We start from the raw sequence: 15,942 nt of genomic DNA on the forward strand, positions 1-15,942 counted from the left end.
TAAATTCTAAAATTATCTTGATTAATTTTTAGGCATAATTATGATTATAGGTAGCTGACATGAAATACATTATGGAAAGTTGCCATTTCCTGCACATTGACATGTTTAACTACATCCCAAAGTAATTCAAACAGCATTTTGGTATTTATTCAAAGTATTAATTAGCTAGTTACAAAGAGTAGGCTAAGAAAAAAACTTTTTCAATAGTTTACAGTCACTGTCACACCAAGCACAACTAATATAATATGTTAGCCTTTAATGCAAATATAACACAAAAAAGAAAATAACATCAAAGAATATTTTTATTTGTTAGAATTTGTTAATGTGTGTGGGTGTGTGTGTGTGTGTGCAAGTAATTAAAATAGGCAACAAAATAAAATGAAAATGATGTGTTTTCTTTACATTTTATTATTACATTTACTATTTTTTTCCCAAAACAAAAGGAAATTTATTTAAAACATGTAACACTTTGGGTCAGCAAAGTGAATTTGATTTATGATGATAACTCAAATATCATACTCAGAATATAACAGAATCTACAATAATTATAAGCAGAATATGAAGTAGCCTAAGATTAAACAATCAAAATGGGGAATACATGGGATACATTGTAGGCAGCTAATGAGAGATTAAATTGTTGTTGTTTTTTTCTTCTTTTGCTTCTTCTTTCTTTTTAGAACAAGCTGTTTACAGTCCCATCCTCCTCTCTAGGCACGACGGAGATCAAACTGCTGCACTCTGTTTGAGATGTCATCCAGTAAGTAACAGTTAAGAAAAACATCACCCGTCATGATCATCAGGATTACTATTTGGATTGATTTCCTGATGAACACCAGCTTTGGAGAGAAACCAATATGACTATTAAAACATCATAAACCCTGTCCACTATGTGACTGCTGCAAAAAAAATAAAACAAAAAATAAAACTCTCAGGACATGGAAAGTTTATCAGACTGAGAGAGTTATTCAATTAGGATAGGTGGCAAACAAATGCTGTATTAATCTGAAAGGATATGTCTGCTGGTGAGAGATTGTATACTGTTCTGGATCTTCCTCTGAAATGCGATCTGAGCTTCACACATGCAGGCATTCTCAGTCAGATCTCCTCTTGCCTCTTCTGTAAAAGAAACAGACATGTTTTACTGTGAACTTAAAATGCTACCAATCTTTTCTTCACTCCTCAATTTATAGCCGTCATCATTGGCATACATGTAAGTATTATCACTGCATGTATAATGACAATTTTAAAAACAAACTATTAGAGCACATAAACATAAACATTCCAGGGCACTCCATTAAACATTCCATTAAACACATTGATTTATAATTCAGATAAAATGTCTGATTTCAATGGCATTTTTATTTGAAATATATTATTACTTATTTTCATCCAAAAAGCATTTCTGTGCACAAAAGTTACTGGATGCATTTCTTCAGAATGCATCAAAAAATATATTCTTCATGATATGCATCAAATTTTCTAATGATTTGATGCATATTTTTTGACAAACCATTGGTCTGCTTAGAGCACGTTTTCTTGTCAGAGTTGATTACATATCCCTCTCTGCACTTGCAGAAATAAGAGGCATTGTTGTTGACACAAATATGTTGGCAGTTGTGCCCAAGCGCACAAGCATCGAAACCTGTAAATTCAACGGAATCAGCAAAAAACACATCACTATTGACCAACCAAAAAAAAAATTCAATATTACATATGAAATAATATTATATATTAAAATATTTATTATATTAAACATTATTGATCAGTCAGTGAGGAATTTGTTTAATTTCAAATTAAATGTATTTATAGAAATATAATTTAAATAATTACAGTTGAGATATTTTTATAATACAATTTTTTTTATTATTAAATTAAAACATGATCTAATTGATTATAAACAGTTTTCCCCAACAAAATAGGATCTTTATTCTCTTACCACAGAGTGTCTCCCTGAACTTAGATGTTAGTTTCTCGATCACTCCATATGTCTCCACATAGAACACATGGTCATCCAGAGGCTGACTGGCCATCTGTTTAAGAGACCGCATATCTGCTCTGTCCACTCCGACAGCATATATTTCAATTCCAGAAGCCCTTGCTGCTGCTGCCACCTCTTCAACTTTATCTTGCGGCCTTCCATCGGTCACAATGATGGCCACCTTACCGATGTTCTTTTTTAGTGGCCGGGCCCCAGCACCCTCTGTAAAAACCTGCTCCATGGCGGTTTTGATAGCCAGGCCAGTCATAGTTCCTGTTGAGAGTGGATCAATACGGGAGAAGGCCTGCTTGACCTCGGCCTTACTGAAGAACTTTTTCAGAAGGAACTCAATGTTGACAGTGCTGGCGTAGTTGACCAGGGCAACTCGTGTGGCATCGGTTCCGATATCAAGAGAATCAACCATTTCAGAGAGGAAGATTTTGACCTTTTCGAACTCTGCAGGACGGACGCTACGAGAACTGTCAATGATAAAAACCAGGTCTAGAGGACGGCTCTTGCAGAGCTGTGCTGGAGCTGTAAGACATAAGTAATTCATTGAAAAATTGTGTCACATTATCATTAAAATGATTAAAAAGTGCAAAGTCTGATGCTGAAAGAAAAAAAGAGAGAGAGAGGCTCCTCAGTTAGTGCAGAGCTGTAAATAAAAAAAGAAATAAACTGAGTTAATCCCATTTGTGCTAAACAATTGCATTTCTGTTGACGATAAGCTTGGCATTAGCAAAAATGGCCTCATTAATGCCATTTGTCCTGCTTGTTCAATGCTAAATGACCAGAGGTATAACAACATATCGCAATACAAAAATGCAACATGTATGATGGATAGTGACAATTTTGTGTATAATAAAGAAAAATAATGCAATAGAAGACTTGCATTCTGACGGCACCCATTCATTGCTGAGGATCGACTGGTGAGCAAGTAATGCAAAATTTCTCACAATATGTTCTGTTAAAAAAACAAACTCATCTACATCTTGGATGGTCAGAGGATGGGTAACTTTTAACAAATCTTGAACGATTTTCTTTTATCATACATCTTAGAAGTAATAAATAAAAAACTGTACAACTTTAACTGATTGTGATACTACAAGTATTGAGAGAGCATCATATTGTAAAATCAGTGTTGTGTATCAAACTGAATTGTGGCATGAATATATTGTTATAACCCTATAAATGACCATTCACTTGTTTATGATTTCCCCTTGAAAAGAGAGAGAGAAAGAAAAGAAGAGTAATATTATTAAGAGGGACTTAAGAGGACCAGACTGGTCGTCTGCACCCGGTGGGGTGGGATTGGTCTACCTGGGTCAGTGGAAGGTTCGGCAGGGGCAGGTGTGCCATGAGGGGTACTGACCGGCTCTGGAGTGGTTGCTGTGGTTGTTGTGGTTGTTGTGATTGCTGTGGTTGTTGTGGTTGCTGTGGTTGTAGTGGTTGTAGTCTGTGTTGGAGGTGGAGGGGGTAGGGTGGCTACCTTGGTGAGTGGCATGGGCACTGTAGGGACAGGTAGCACCACCAGAATTCTGGGAGGTGTGGGCACAACTGACCGGACAGGATGGACAGGTGAGATGGGTCGGACTGGTAAGACAGGACGGTGGTAGATAAAGGGAGGCCCTTTCCAGGGCGGCCGCTGGGGATGATGCTGATGAGGGTTGCGATGATGATAGCTGTAAAACCTGTGATTAAAGCCATGAGCTTTGTTTGGTTATAGAGAAAGTGAGCGAAAGAGAGGGTAAACAGAAACATAGAAATACAAAGAGTAAAAAGAGAGAAAAAGCGGAGAATCCATAGACAGATGAAAAGTAAAAAACAAAGGAGAAAGACAAGGTGGGAGCATGAAAAGGAGAATTAGAATAAGAAAGGAGGGAGAGAAGCATTAAAGTAAGCCATTACTATTGGTTTAAAGCAAAATGATATTGATGTGGGTTTAAGGTGACACTTTTTGGTTGTTAGCAAAAGCATTTTCAAGCAGTGAGGCAAGGTCAATTGCCTGTTCAGAGGTTCTCTGTGAATGACTGCAACATTAACATGTCAACCTGAAGGAAAAACACATTGTAGCTCCAGATCCACTTCTAATTAAAAAATAATAATAATAATAAATATTGTATTTAAGGGACAGAAGTATTTAGCATTGCTACATTAATGATTTCAGTTAAAAGATATTACACAAATTTAAGGAAAAAGAATGAATGTAGTACAGTTCTGAAAGAATTTTCTTAAAGCTCACAAATCATCTAGAGCCATCATTTTGCGAAGTCAATTAAACAAGTAACATTAATACGATTTTTAATGAACAATAGAAAACAAGATTTTTATGCTTTAATTATTACTGTAATGCAATAGCTTCTAGAATCACTGTTCCCAAGGTTTTAGAAGTCTAAAGGTCTCTGATCTATCATTAAGCAATCATTGAGAAAGACAAAAAAAAAACAACGCTAATAATAGGCCTACTGTAAAATAGAAAGTCCAGCTGTGTGTAGATTACATAATTTTACAGGATTAAAGTATGCTACAGTAGGTTAGTTTTTGTTCCTGAAGAGCACTAATGCCATTAAAAAAAGAAGTTCTGCTTTTCACTATTTTACTCTAGTTTTAAATTTTTTTATTTATTATAATACTCATATTTTAACTATTAATTTCAATCAAGGCTTAAAAATAATTACAAGTGTAGATTTCACATTATTTTAATAATAATAATAATAATAATAATAATAAAGTGACCTATAACCGTATAATAAATAAAATAATTATTATTATCATTACCTCCAAAGTTGATGGAATTGCCGTGTCCAGGAACAGGCACATTGGGGGTGAAGTGAGATCTCTGTCGGTCTCCGTAAAGCTGGTTATGGTTCCTTAAGTAAGGGCCATATGTACCCTGCGCCTCCATTAAAAATGCAGACAAACAAAAGACAGAAATGCAAATAAAGCATGTCATGTTGATGAAGATGGATGCAGGAATCTCTGTTCTTGTGTTTATTCCGACCCACTGTGAGAGTTTCGACAGGAGGAGGCGCTCACATGATGTTTTAAAGCCGTTGGCCCCCAGACATCCAACGCGAGCCACCAATCCAGAGAAACAAGTGCGTTTGACTGGGCGGGCGTTTAGGTCTTCTATAGATGTAGTGCAGAATAGCCAACCACTAGAACTGCATAGATAGTACACATTGTGCCCAAAGGATTCTGGAAATTCTGGACCCTTTATTATTTTATATAAACAACTTTATATTTCTAAAACCCTAATGCTAAAATATAATTAAATATATATTATAACAACGCAGAAGCATAATTCTGCATTGTGTATAATAATTCATCCCGACTCTAGGGGGCGCTGTAGAATTGCACTACTACTACCACAGAAGCGGCTGCTGGTTTGTGGTTTGTTTTTACTGTGCTCGTTGGTCAACTCGAAATTAGAGAGTCAAGGGGAGATCTCTCAACTCAGTTAGGTAAAATTATCTTTTTTAAGTCGTTGTTAACTAAACAAGTGTTGCTTTTGCATTTGTTGATAGTGAATCCTCCTTAAGTTTTATCGTGAGCAGTGGTTTGTGGTACAAACACATTATGAGTTGCTGTCTATGCAATGTCTAATGATATTGTCCTCATGAGAATATGTCAGATTTTCACATATTATATCATGCTTTTCCTTATGTCTGTAACGTTACTTAAATATCATTGACATTTCCCTCCTTAAATCAGTTTCTGGAGAAGGATACGCAGTGTTGGTTTAAAATACGTCCAGAGCATTTAGAGCTGAATCTTGGTAACGTTACTTTGAAGAATGTGAAGTGTGCGTGCATGTCAACAGTTCGCTCTTTTCTCGTGTCTGTGTTCAGTGTTCCAGTATGCAGAGTCTGTCAGTGCAGGCGCTGGCCCTGCGGCAGCTAGGCAGACTGAACTCCCTGCAGCTGCTCACACCGTGCCAAGCCTCTGGTCTCAGCATGTGGTGCCCGCGAACATTACACGCGCGTCAGTTATGGGGTTCAGACACACCCCAGACACACCGGACAGCTATGTGGCTGAAATCATGGGACACTCGGCAGAGCTGGTCTCTCCATCAGACCCGGCTCAAGAGCACGAGAAAGAAAGGGAAGCAGAAAGCAGTGCAGCAGGAGGAGGAGGAGGAGGAACAGGAAGATGCAGAGGCTAGTGATTATGAGGATGAGCTTCCAGATGACCCAGGCCTGCCAAAAGACTATAAAGACCATGAGAAAACTGTGCAGTCTCTACGTTTCGATCTGGTTTTGAAGACTGGATTGGACATTGCACGAAAGTAAGTCGGAGAAACTGTCCATCATGTTCAGACATTAATTCTGCCACACTGATGAGTTGCAAACTAATGTTTTCAGTTCAAATTGCAGATGTAACTCCTAGTTTTTACCTCATAGAACCTGATCAGAGAATGGCTTGATGACGTTCGTATTTAATCTTTGCTCAAATTACTCTCTCCTTTTTCTCAGGCTGTACATTTAGTTTGTGGTGTTTTGACCATTGGCAGTGACTAACACATGTATGTCATTTACAGTGGTGTGGAGGATGCTTTCTATAACCTCAAATTAAGACTGAATGGTCAGAAACTCACCAAGAAGAGCAAAATGGTGAGTCAGCACCCTCTAGTGGAATAATCAAAGAACTTTCTTCAAAAATATGTAAGACTAGCTGAACAAATTCTGGATGTCTTCCCATTACTCAATTAATCTGAGTGCTGATTAGAATAAGCACCTTAATTTAACATTATATTTTGCCTCCTACAGGTTAAAGTTGGGGATACACTGGATCTGATCCTAAATGAGGACAAGGAAATGGACACAATCTTGCTGAAGAGAGTGATCTTAAAAAAGGTGGTCGGGGAGACTAGAGATGCAGAAAAGCAGAGAGTCCTTCTAAGAACCTGGAAACACCTACAACTTCCCAGAAAGGATGTGTACAAGCAGTAAAGATTAATTTCCGTGACTAGTTTGAGACGTGAAAGATCAGAAAATAGGACAAAACTGGTATTTCTTATTCCACTCTCCAACCATTTGATTCTGAAACTGCAGATTGAGGATTTAATGAGATGTTTTCTATGCCCAAAAAATGAAATGATGTCTTTCTCACATCTATTCACTTGACAGTAGCTCTACTGTTTCATACTACTTAAAGGAGTTTTTTTAACTTTACAGGTCACAAATGGAACACTTATTATTTAGCAGTGGTTTTGGTTATATTTATTTTTTTATTTTTTTCCTAATACTTACTTGATTCGCAAAATAACATTGTGGGATGAATCAGATAGTGTTTGGGATATCGGTTGTTTTCTGATCCCTTATTTCGTTTTCATCATTATCTTTATGACATTGGTAGGTTTTCAGTGAGCAGTTTTCAGAAAGGGCACAGAGTCCCTTTGTATACAACTGCACTTAGATTACCAGACAAAAATGGGAAATGTTAAAAGGTTTTTGCAGAGCATTTATGCCGAAAATAAATTTAAAAAATGTGTCAAAACAAATACAGTTTCTAAACTGTATTTATTTCTTTTTTTCTTCATTATAATGGTCAGTGGTGGATTATTCAAAGAACATACATTTATTCTTGAAAAACATCAAAGATAAAATCTTCCCTTAGGTATTTTTATGAATTTCTCTGACTGTAAAAGGCTCCTATTGTCCCTCACTTGTGTATCTGAAGTCAAATAAAAAGGAACATGTAACACATCTTGGCTAGAAAGTGAATTTTTATTAAAAAATATATAACATATAACCTGGTGCTATAGTTAAGTAAGATTTACTTCCTATATACTTCAGTATGTTGATAATCAGGAAAAAGTCAGTGCTGCAACATTGCTACAACTTAAAACATATATATATATATATATATATATATATACAGTCTTGTTCAAAATAATAGCAGTACAATGTGACTAACCAGAATAATCAAGGTTTTTAGTATATTTTTTATTGCTACGTGGCAAACAAGTTACCAGTAGGTTCAGTAGATTGTCAGAAAACAAACAAGACCCAGCATTCATGATATGCACGCTCTTAAGGCTGTGCAATTGGCCAATTAGTTGAAAGGGGTGTGTTCAAAAAAATAGCAGTGTCTACCTTTGACTGTACAAACTCAAAACTATTTTGTACAAACATTTTTTTTTCTGGGATTTAGCAATCCTGTGAATCACTAAACTAATATTTAGTTGTATGACCACAGTTTTTTAAAACTGCTTGACATCTGTGTGGCATGGAGTCAACCAACTTGTGGCACCTCTCAGCTGTTATTCCACTCCATGATTCTTTAACAACATTCCACAATTCATTCACATTTCTTGGTTTTGCTTCAGAAACAGCATTTTTGATATCACCCCACAAGTTCTCAATTGGATTAAGGTCTGGAGATTGGGCTGGCCACTCCATAACATTAATTTTGTTGGTTTGGAACCAAGACTTTGCCCGTTTACTAGTGTGTTTTGGGTCATTGTCTTGTTGAAACAACCATTTCAAGGGCATGTCCTCTTCAGCATAGGGCAACATGACCTCTTCAAGTATTTTAACATATGCAAACTGATCCATGATCCCTGGTATGCGATAAATAGGCCCAACACCATAGTAGGAGAAACATGCCCATATCATGATGCTTGCACCTCCATGCTTCACTGTCTTCACTGTGTACTGTGGCTTGAATTCAGAGTTTGGGGGTCGTCTCACAAACTGCCTGTGGCCCTTGGACCCAAAAAGAACAATTTTACTCTCATCAGTCCACAAAATGTTCCTCCATTTCTCTTTAGGCCAGTTGATGTGTTCTTTGGCAAATTGTAACCTCTTCTGCACATGCCTTTTTTTTAACAGAGGGACTTTGCGGGGGATTCTTGAAAATAGATTAGCTTCCCACAGACGTCTTCTAACTGTCACAGTACTTACAGGTAACTCCAGACTGTCTTTGATCATCCTGGAGGTGATCATTGGCTGAGCCTTTGCCATTCTGGTTATTCTTCTATCCATTTTGATGGTTGTCTTCCGTTTTCTTCCACGTCTCTCTGGTTTTGCTCTCCATTTTAAGGCATTGGAGATCATTTTAGCTGAACAGCCTATCATTTTTTGCACCTCTTTATAGGTTTTCCCCTCTCTAATCAACTTTTTAATCAAAGTACGCTGTTATTCTGAACAATGTCTTGAACGACCCATTTTCCTCAGCTTTCAAATGCATGTTCAACAAGTGTTGGCTTCATCCTTAAATAGGGGCCACCTGATTCACACCGGTTTCTTCACAAAATTGATGACCTCAGTGATTGAATGCCACACTGCTATTTTTTTGAACACACCCCTTTCAACTAATTCAACTAATTGCCCAATTGCACAGCCTTAAGAGCGTGCATATCATGAATGCTGGGTCTCATTTGTTTTCTGACAATCTACTGAACCTACTGGTAACTTGTTTGCCACGTAGCAATAAAAAAATATACGAAAAACCTTGATTATTCTGGTTAGTCACATTGTACTGCTATTATTTTGAACAAGACTGTATATATATAAATCATCTCTGCCCTCACCTGAAACTAAAGTGACCTATTCTTTTTAAAAACTAAATGTTTCCATTTAAGTTGATTAAGGCTAACCTTAGCTTATCTATTAATTAGACATTAGAATAATATCAATAATATTTTGGCATATAAATAGTAACACTAATATTTCACTGTCATGTGATAGTGGCTTCAATCACCAACTTTGTCACCTTACAAACCATCCTGTTTAAGGCCATGGATGTGAACTCGACCAGCCGACCTAGACCTTTTAAACAAGAAAAAGTTTCAATATGCTTCAGCTCATGGACTTGTGCAAATAACAGGTATGTTGTGTAAAATATAGTAAAACAGGTCTGCGTTTAGCAGGAACATTGTCTAAGTATAAGTCACAGTGTTGTTTGATCTCTTTGCCTTCTTAAGAATGTCACATTTCTTGCGATTGGGGCGCCTGCAGCGCTCGTCGATGCTTGGCACGCATTCGTAGTGCCACACTTCCTCCATTTTGTCAACTGGGTAGACAGCCTCCACGTAATGCCGGATGAGTTGAAGACGCACAGGGTCCAGCTGTTTCTTGTTGCAGGCCCCAGAGTGGTTGTACTGCAGCCGTAAATTTTCCTGCGTGAAAAGTTCTGGGAAAAGACGGACGAGAAGGCGAGCAGCAAAATTCCCCACAGACAGACTCTGTTGGACAATTTCCCTCACTTCAGCATCCGTGAGCAGGTACTCAGAAGGCACTGGGAAGTCTGGGGCTGACACTGAAAGGTCCTCCAGAGGAATTTTGCAGAAGTCCTTGCTGCTTTTCTCCAGAGGTGAAGAGAGGACTTCAAAGTCCTCTTTTAGTCGATCTGAACTGAGAACATTGATTTGCCCAGCTGTTAGCAGCGAGTCTTTTGGGTCAGGCTCTTGGTCAGGTGAACAGGCCTTCCGTTGTTGCTGGTATGAACGTCGTTGGTCAGTATCCCGTCGCCTACAGCGCTCATCAAGTTTGCCGACAAACTCAAGGGTCCACACACGGTCGTTCTTAGCTTGTGGGTAAAGCAGCTGGACGTAATGCCGGATGAGACTGATTCGTAGGGGATCCAGCTGTTTCTTTCCTAGAGAGCCACTGCAGTTGTAGTATTTTCGTGCATTCTCATAAGTAAAGAGCTCAGGGAACATGAGAACCAGGAGTCGAGATGCAAAGTTCCCAATTGATAAACTGCTTTCATAGTTATTCTTCAGCTGTTCCTTAGTAAGTAAATACTCCTGAGGAACTTTAAAGTCCGGAGGAGGAATCTCCAGTTTGTCAAAATCCACAGGCTCCAGCCACGATTTCTTAGACCTGCGATTTGGTTTCTCGTAATCACACAGATCACTGATCTTAACAATGGAGATGTTATCAGGTAGACGAGTGATGTCATACATTTCTCGGTTGTCACAACTGCTGCCATTGACTGAAGCATTCTCCAGTGCTTCCTCCATTCGTTGTACGCACAGCTGCAGCCAGGTTTCTTCTGGGATATCAGGGAAATTGGCCTCCATGTATTTGCGTATAATTTCTAGTCTGTCTGAGTCCGTGATCAACTGTCCAATGCTGGTGTGGCCCTCTGGCAACTTGCCCTCCTCAAACACCTCCGGAAAGAGTCTGTTCAACAAAAACACAACAAGCTCCTTCGGCGAAGTCAAGTCTTCAGAGTCTGCCTCATGTTGGTCAAACACTACATCTGAACTGACATTGAGATGAACATCGTTGTTCTCTCCAGAGTTGAGGGAAAGAGTCTCATCCTGGGTTTCTTCATTGATGAAATTACAAGCATGATTGGGTTCCGGGTCAAACCCGACAAGCACTGGAGCCTGTTTGTCACACATATGACCACTCTCCATGTCCTTCTGAGCCCAGAAACGATTCAAGAAATCATTGATCTGTAGCAAGCACTCCGTCTGCCAGACGTTTTCATTTTTCACCAGCGGGTAGCAGACTTCCACATAGTTACGTATTAGCTGAAGGTGCAATGAATCTAATGTCCGTTTGGTTGTAAGGCTGCAAGTGCTGCAGCCGTGTGCGCATTCTTTTGCTGTGAAACGTTCTGGGAACAGTTGAACGAGGAGTCTGCAGCCGAGATCTCCCGCAGTGGACGTTTGCTCCATCAACTGGGTGAGTTCTTCGCTTGTCAGCTGGTATTCAGGAGGAGGCTGAAATTCCATAACCATCTCGGAGGGCTTCATCTGCTTTTTGATGCGCGTCACTTCAAGCGAGAGCAAATCCACCTTACTGTGCAGCTGGGTCATGCTGGAATTCAGCGTGTTCAGGAGGAAGAACATCTTCTCGATGAGTGGGTAGAGGTGAGAATCCAAGGCAGCAGGAGACCCTGTGACCCCCACATTAGTGGAAGCCTTAAACATGTGCTGCTTTCTAGAGTTCCCCAGTTTTTGTAAGTGAACACCATTATGGCTTGCTCTGACTCCATTGTGGGCTCCGTGCTGGTCCAGATTGGATGCAGTTTTACGCTCAGAAATGCGATGTGTGATGCTGTAGAGTGGTTTCCTGTATGAAGAGATGGGAATCTTCTCCTGTGGAGATAATCTGTGACTGTGAGAACATGACCTGCTTCCATTATCTGAACTGCTGTCAAGGAGATGTTCTCCTGCCTGGAAAGTAAGTGTGAGATGTTGCAGAAGAAAAATCAGACCAGACCTAACCTGCTCTTCAGCAAATTAAGCCATTAGAAAAATAAAGTTTTGATTGAAACAAATGTTCCTTTTCATTATAGGCACTTCATCTTACCTGTGTTGTCACCTTGACCCTCTTTCCGCTACTAGGCCCTTCCACCTCAGAGACTGCGTGTGTTGCTGATCTTTTTGTAATGCACTTAAAGAAGCTATCCATCTTCCCCTCTGTGTTTTCAATAACATCCTCTGCATCTTTCTCGACTTTAACTTCTGGAGAAAAGCCAAGTGTTCAAAACTATCAAGAATGCTGAGGAACACCGAAAGACATCATCTCACAAATCTGTATAACTGTAATGAGGAAGCCGAAAACTCTGACCAAATTTTTTTATCTGGTATCTGTCTCAGTTGATCTGAAATGATCAGCCAAGACATTTGCAACTGGTAGTAACATGCATCATCGGTGACCCTTTGCCTTTTTCTCTCTTTATGTTATTTTATCTTTCTGCTATTTACAAATGTGATGATTTGACAAGAATTCAAGTTGTTTTAGTGAAGCACCTCTATAAATTGGACTATTGAAAGTGTTTCAAATGATCTTTGCTAATGCATATTGATATCAGGCAAACGAGAAAAAAAAAGTTTGTTGAAGTGTGAATGTACACAAATCCTCTTTTCATGCTTTTTCACTATTGTCAGCATGAATTTGAAATTCTGATTGCTTTGTCTTCCTGTAGAGTGCAATGGCTTCTTGAACGCAAAAAAATATATAGGGCGGTACTTGATTTTGTCCACAGAGAATTGATTGGAGCATTGTCACTTGTTAACTGCTGTGGATTGATGTGGAGTCACAGGTTGCTGGAAAGTGTGCTGGAGCACAAGTCATTAGAAAATACATATCATGGCAAGGGAAGTTAATATTTTCGATGTAAAGATCATGTGGGCACACTATACATAAAATTTTGTGCACGGATAAATTATTTAGAATAAACATGGCAACATTCCATACAAAATAAGAAAGGTGTCTTCAAAGATGAATATATAACCAGCTGCAAATTACAACCATTGTTTTATGGCAGTGGTTGATTTTACAGTTAAGTATTTACACCACAAATGCAATGTCATGTCTTTTTAACAACATCTGATGTTCTGTCTCTCCTAAATGTTATTTATACCTGTATTTAGTGCTGATTTCGGTTTCATGTGATTCAATCACCAGTGATCCTAATAGCAGGTAAATACTTTAAATAAATCTTCATTTGCTGTTAAGGCTAGTCAGTTCAATTCACTGGATAAGTTTATTTGGACTGTTTGTTTCAATGTGATGCATGTTACTAGACAGAAATATTGTGATGTTTAACTAAAGTCGTGAGAATGATTTTAGTGTGAATCGGTATTTACATACTTTTATCAGGCACTTGTCCGTCTGCATTAACCCTGCACACAGAAGAGCTCATGTCCTGGGAAGAGACACACAAGACTGATATTACCTGATAGTCACACATCTAATATGACCACATATATTTCTTATATACTCCTATCTTAATGCACTTGTCGGTAATAACAGCTGTTCGGGGAATGGCTGACTGTCAAATCGATAAAATAATAATTTGTTTTAAAAAGGAAACATGTGTCCTGCTTAAAGACAGTGAAGACCGTGTCACAAACGACTGCACACAAACGTCATGGCAAGCGTGTAAAACTTTATTCTCAGAGTTCTTCAGGGTGAAGTTCTGTGAGATTCTTTTCCTATTTGGTTTTCATGTCTTGCACCGTGAAGTCTCGCCAGAGCACCGGAGCGGCGCTGCTTCACCGTGCCGACCCCGTCCACCGGCTCCACTTCCTCATTCTTCCAGTGGAAACCCCACGGATCGGTACAACCGCGGAGACAGACGGACAAGAGGCTCCCTACTGCGTTCCTTCTTGTGGACTGCACGTCTTAAGAAAATGACCTACTCTTTTTGTTGTTGTTTTTGCTGTAATAACGGACTGCTGCCCTTCTGTCTCGTGTTTCCCCTCCCTCCGTCCACCGTGCGCAACTCTCCCTCTTGCGTGACGCGGCAAGAAAAACATCCACCGATGAGTTTTCGCTCCGTCTCCCGCATCACGGCACGCATAAACTACCTGCTCGGTGGAAATCAAACTCACCTTTTCGACTCCGGGCAGCCGTGTGCAGTAGGTTATGAGGCATTAGCCATGCTCGCGTCTTTAAATCCAGTGGATTTGTCCACGGGAACTGTTGTCCGTGTTTCTCTCCGCAGCTTTTTTTTTTTTCTCTAGTCAGTGCCCTCTCGCGTGACGTGACGGTAGACTACTGTGTCATTTCCGCACAGCTGTGGGTTTGCTGTGTGTTTTTGTCAGCCCACCCCACGTGAATCTCTGAGCTGCTGCGCCGTGGCAGTGAAACACGCGGAGTGCGCTATGTGGCGTGGGACTTCTCGTGACACACTAGTCATTCCCTCGAGTCGCGCGCCTGAGATCCACGAGTGTAAAATCACCAGCGTCAGACTCCTGTGACCACAGAGCAGTAACATTATGGAGTTGAATTTGTTTTAGAAAACTTGTAATAACCATGCTTTATGTATAAAAAAACAAAAACCTTTTAAATAATAATTAATAAATATGAGATTTTAAATATATTAGGAAATATATATATTTACCTTTTATAGTGCATTTTGTTTTTATATTCTAAAACATTATTGATTTGAAGGTGGTACAGTTAAATAAATGACCAATTCTGAGTAATGACATTGGAAATGTAAGCAACACCAAGAAAACCAAACGATAGGCTACCACGAATTGTTTGGATGTACTTTGTTCTCACAGAAGGTTTTTTGCATTTAATAATATTTGGTTTTCAGTTTATATATTTATATATATATATTTTTATATATATTAAGTATTAGTTGATTAATGACTTACGAGTTTTCTTTCTCCCCTTTTTCTTTCTTTCTTTCAAAAAAATTAAGTTAATCTCACCTATAACATTTAGGCCTAAAATGCATGATTCTCATTATAAAAAAAAAGAAAAAATAAAAAGTGATAAATCAGTAGTAGCTAGCTATACATTTTAATACTAATCTCACAAGCATTATTAAATGCATGATTCTAAATAGTTTCCCCCTAAAGTTCATTTAGATTAAGGTTATCACTTCTCAGTTCAAAATTGCTGTCTGTATTCTTGCTACCCGTCCATGATAGATAAAACTATCCAACAACATAAAAATATAGTTTAATTAAACTGTAACTGCACCAGTGTCTGCACTTTTATGTTTACAGCCAGTTTACTAATGAACTGCCGTCTAGTGGATATGACAAGTACTGCAGGGCAAAGTTGCGTGTGTGACACGTTTTGCTGTCAAATATTTACTTTTATTCAAATTTACTATATAAATTGACATTGTTTTTTATGAACGCATTTTTTTTTATTAAAAACTTATTTTTATTGTTTGTTTGTTTATTTTATTCTTGGGAGCAAAACAATCATGCCAATAAAGTAGCCTACATTGAAATGAAAAAATAAAATTAATTAATATCCATATACACATCAAGGAGGTGTAATTCAACTTTATACAGTAGCCTATATTAATAGGTGATGATCTATTTATGGGTGAAGTAGGCTACATGGTTACAAACCCAAACTAAAACACACTATACGCAGCAACACTAAAGCAGCAAATGAGTGAATAAGTCCAGTTCTGCACTCTCACTCTCTCTCTCTCTCTCTCTCTCTCTCTCTCGAGACTGTTCTCAGACACTCATCAGCGGCACACGATGTGGCCAATATCCCGTAACGCGCATTAGTGAT

The 15,942-nt window shown here is 38.6% G+C and overlaps 3 protein-coding genes across 6 annotated transcripts; 1 reads left to right on the plus strand and 2 right to left on the minus strand.

Annotated features, from left to right (window-relative positions):
- Nucleotides 1-354: 354 nt before the first annotated feature.
- Nucleotides 355-5,169, minus strand: LOC113057522 (matrilin-3-like). Of its 3 annotated transcripts, XM_026224945.1 has the most exons (6): nt 4,757-5,169; nt 3,299-3,688; nt 1,937-2,512; nt 1,511-1,642; nt 1,015-1,116; nt 358-757 (listed from the first exon to the last, which is right to left on the minus strand). In XM_026224945.1, exons 1-6 carry the CDS (start codon nt 4,929-4,931, stop codon nt 708-710), a joined length of 1,425 nt encoding a protein of 474 aa, XP_026080730.1. In that variant the 5' UTR covers nt 4,932-5,169; the 3' UTR covers nt 358-707. The 3 variants fall into 3 exon arrangements, with proteins under 3 accessions (XP_026080731.1, XP_026080730.1, XP_026080732.1); XM_026224946.1 differs by lacking the exon at nt 1,511-1,642 and having other exon boundaries at nt 355-757; XM_026224947.1 differs by lacking the exon at nt 3,299-3,688 and having other exon boundaries at nt 359-757; nt 4,757-5,168.
- A 172-nt stretch (nt 5,170-5,341) lies between these two features.
- On the plus strand, nt 5,342-7,686 carry LOC113056911 (uncharacterized protein C6orf203 homolog). Its single transcript, XM_026223833.1, has 4 exons — nt 5,342-5,442; nt 5,830-6,266; nt 6,519-6,591; nt 6,748-7,686. The coding sequence occupies exons 2-4, from the start codon at nt 5,839-5,841 to the stop codon at nt 6,928-6,930; spliced, it is 684 nt and encodes a 227-aa protein (XP_026079618.1). The 5' UTR covers nt 5,342-5,442; nt 5,830-5,838; the 3' UTR covers nt 6,931-7,686.
- Nucleotides 7,687-9,440: 1,754 nt separating this feature from the next.
- LOC113056912 (BEN domain-containing protein 3-like) lies at nt 9,441-14,700 on the minus strand. Of its 2 annotated transcripts, none has more exons than XM_026223835.1 (4): nt 14,283-14,700; nt 13,540-13,594; nt 12,253-12,404; nt 9,441-12,116 (listed from the first exon to the last, which is right to left on the minus strand). In XM_026223835.1, exons 2-4 carry the CDS (start codon nt 13,589-13,591, stop codon nt 9,864-9,866), a joined length of 2,457 nt encoding a protein of 818 aa, XP_026079620.1. In that variant the 5' UTR covers nt 13,592-13,594; nt 14,283-14,700; the 3' UTR covers nt 9,441-9,863. The 2 variants fall into 2 exon arrangements, with proteins under 2 accessions (XP_026079620.1, XP_026079619.1); XM_026223834.1 differs by having other exon boundaries at nt 9,442-12,116; nt 12,253-12,407; nt 14,283-14,699.
- Between the last annotated feature and the right edge of the window lie 1,242 nt (nt 14,701-15,942).

The sequence above is a fragment of the Carassius auratus genome, chromosome 38 (assembly GCF_003368295.1).
Source record: "Carassius auratus strain Wakin chromosome 38, ASM336829v1, whole genome shotgun sequence".
Classification (NCBI taxonomy): domain Eukaryota; kingdom Metazoa; phylum Chordata; class Actinopteri; order Cypriniformes; family Cyprinidae; genus Carassius; species Carassius auratus.

Bases quoted from the DNA above. Each gene is read 5' to 3' on its own strand.
- LOC113056912 (XM_026223834.1), bottom strand. From the start codon at position 13,591: ATGAGCTCTTCTGTGTGCAGGGTTAATGCAGACGGACAAGTGCCTGAT. The intron at 12,408-13,539 runs GTATGTAAATAC...GCTTTTCTCCAG, and splicing joins CGGACAAGTGCCTGATAAAA to AAGTTAAAGTCGAGAAAGAT. The intron at 12,117-12,252 runs GTAAGATGAAGT...CTTACTTTCCAG, and splicing joins GGGTCAAGGTGACAACACAG to GCAGGAGAACATCTCCTTGA.
- LOC113056911 (XM_026223833.1), top strand. From the start codon at position 5,839: ATGCAGAGTCTGTCAGTGCAGGCGCTGGCCCTGCGGCAGCTAGGCAGA. The intron at 6,267-6,518 runs GTAAGTCGGAGA...TGTCATTTACAG, and splicing joins GGATTGGACATTGCACGAAA to TGGTGTGGAGGATGCTTTCT. The intron at 6,592-6,747 runs GTGAGTCAGCAC...TGCCTCCTACAG, and splicing joins TCACCAAGAAGAGCAAAATG to GTTAAAGTTGGGGATACACT.
- LOC113057522 (XM_026224945.1), bottom strand. From the start codon at position 4,931: ATGACATGCTTTATTTGCATTTCTGTCTTTTGTTTGTCTGCATTTTTA. The intron at 3,689-4,756 runs GTAATGATAATA...AACCAAACAAAG, and splicing joins CAATTCCATCAACTTTGGAG to CTCATGGCTTTAATCACAGG. The intron at 1,643-1,936 runs GTAAGAGAATAA...TTGAATTTACAG, and splicing joins GTTCAGGGAGACACTCTGTG to GTTTCGATGCTTGTGCGCTT.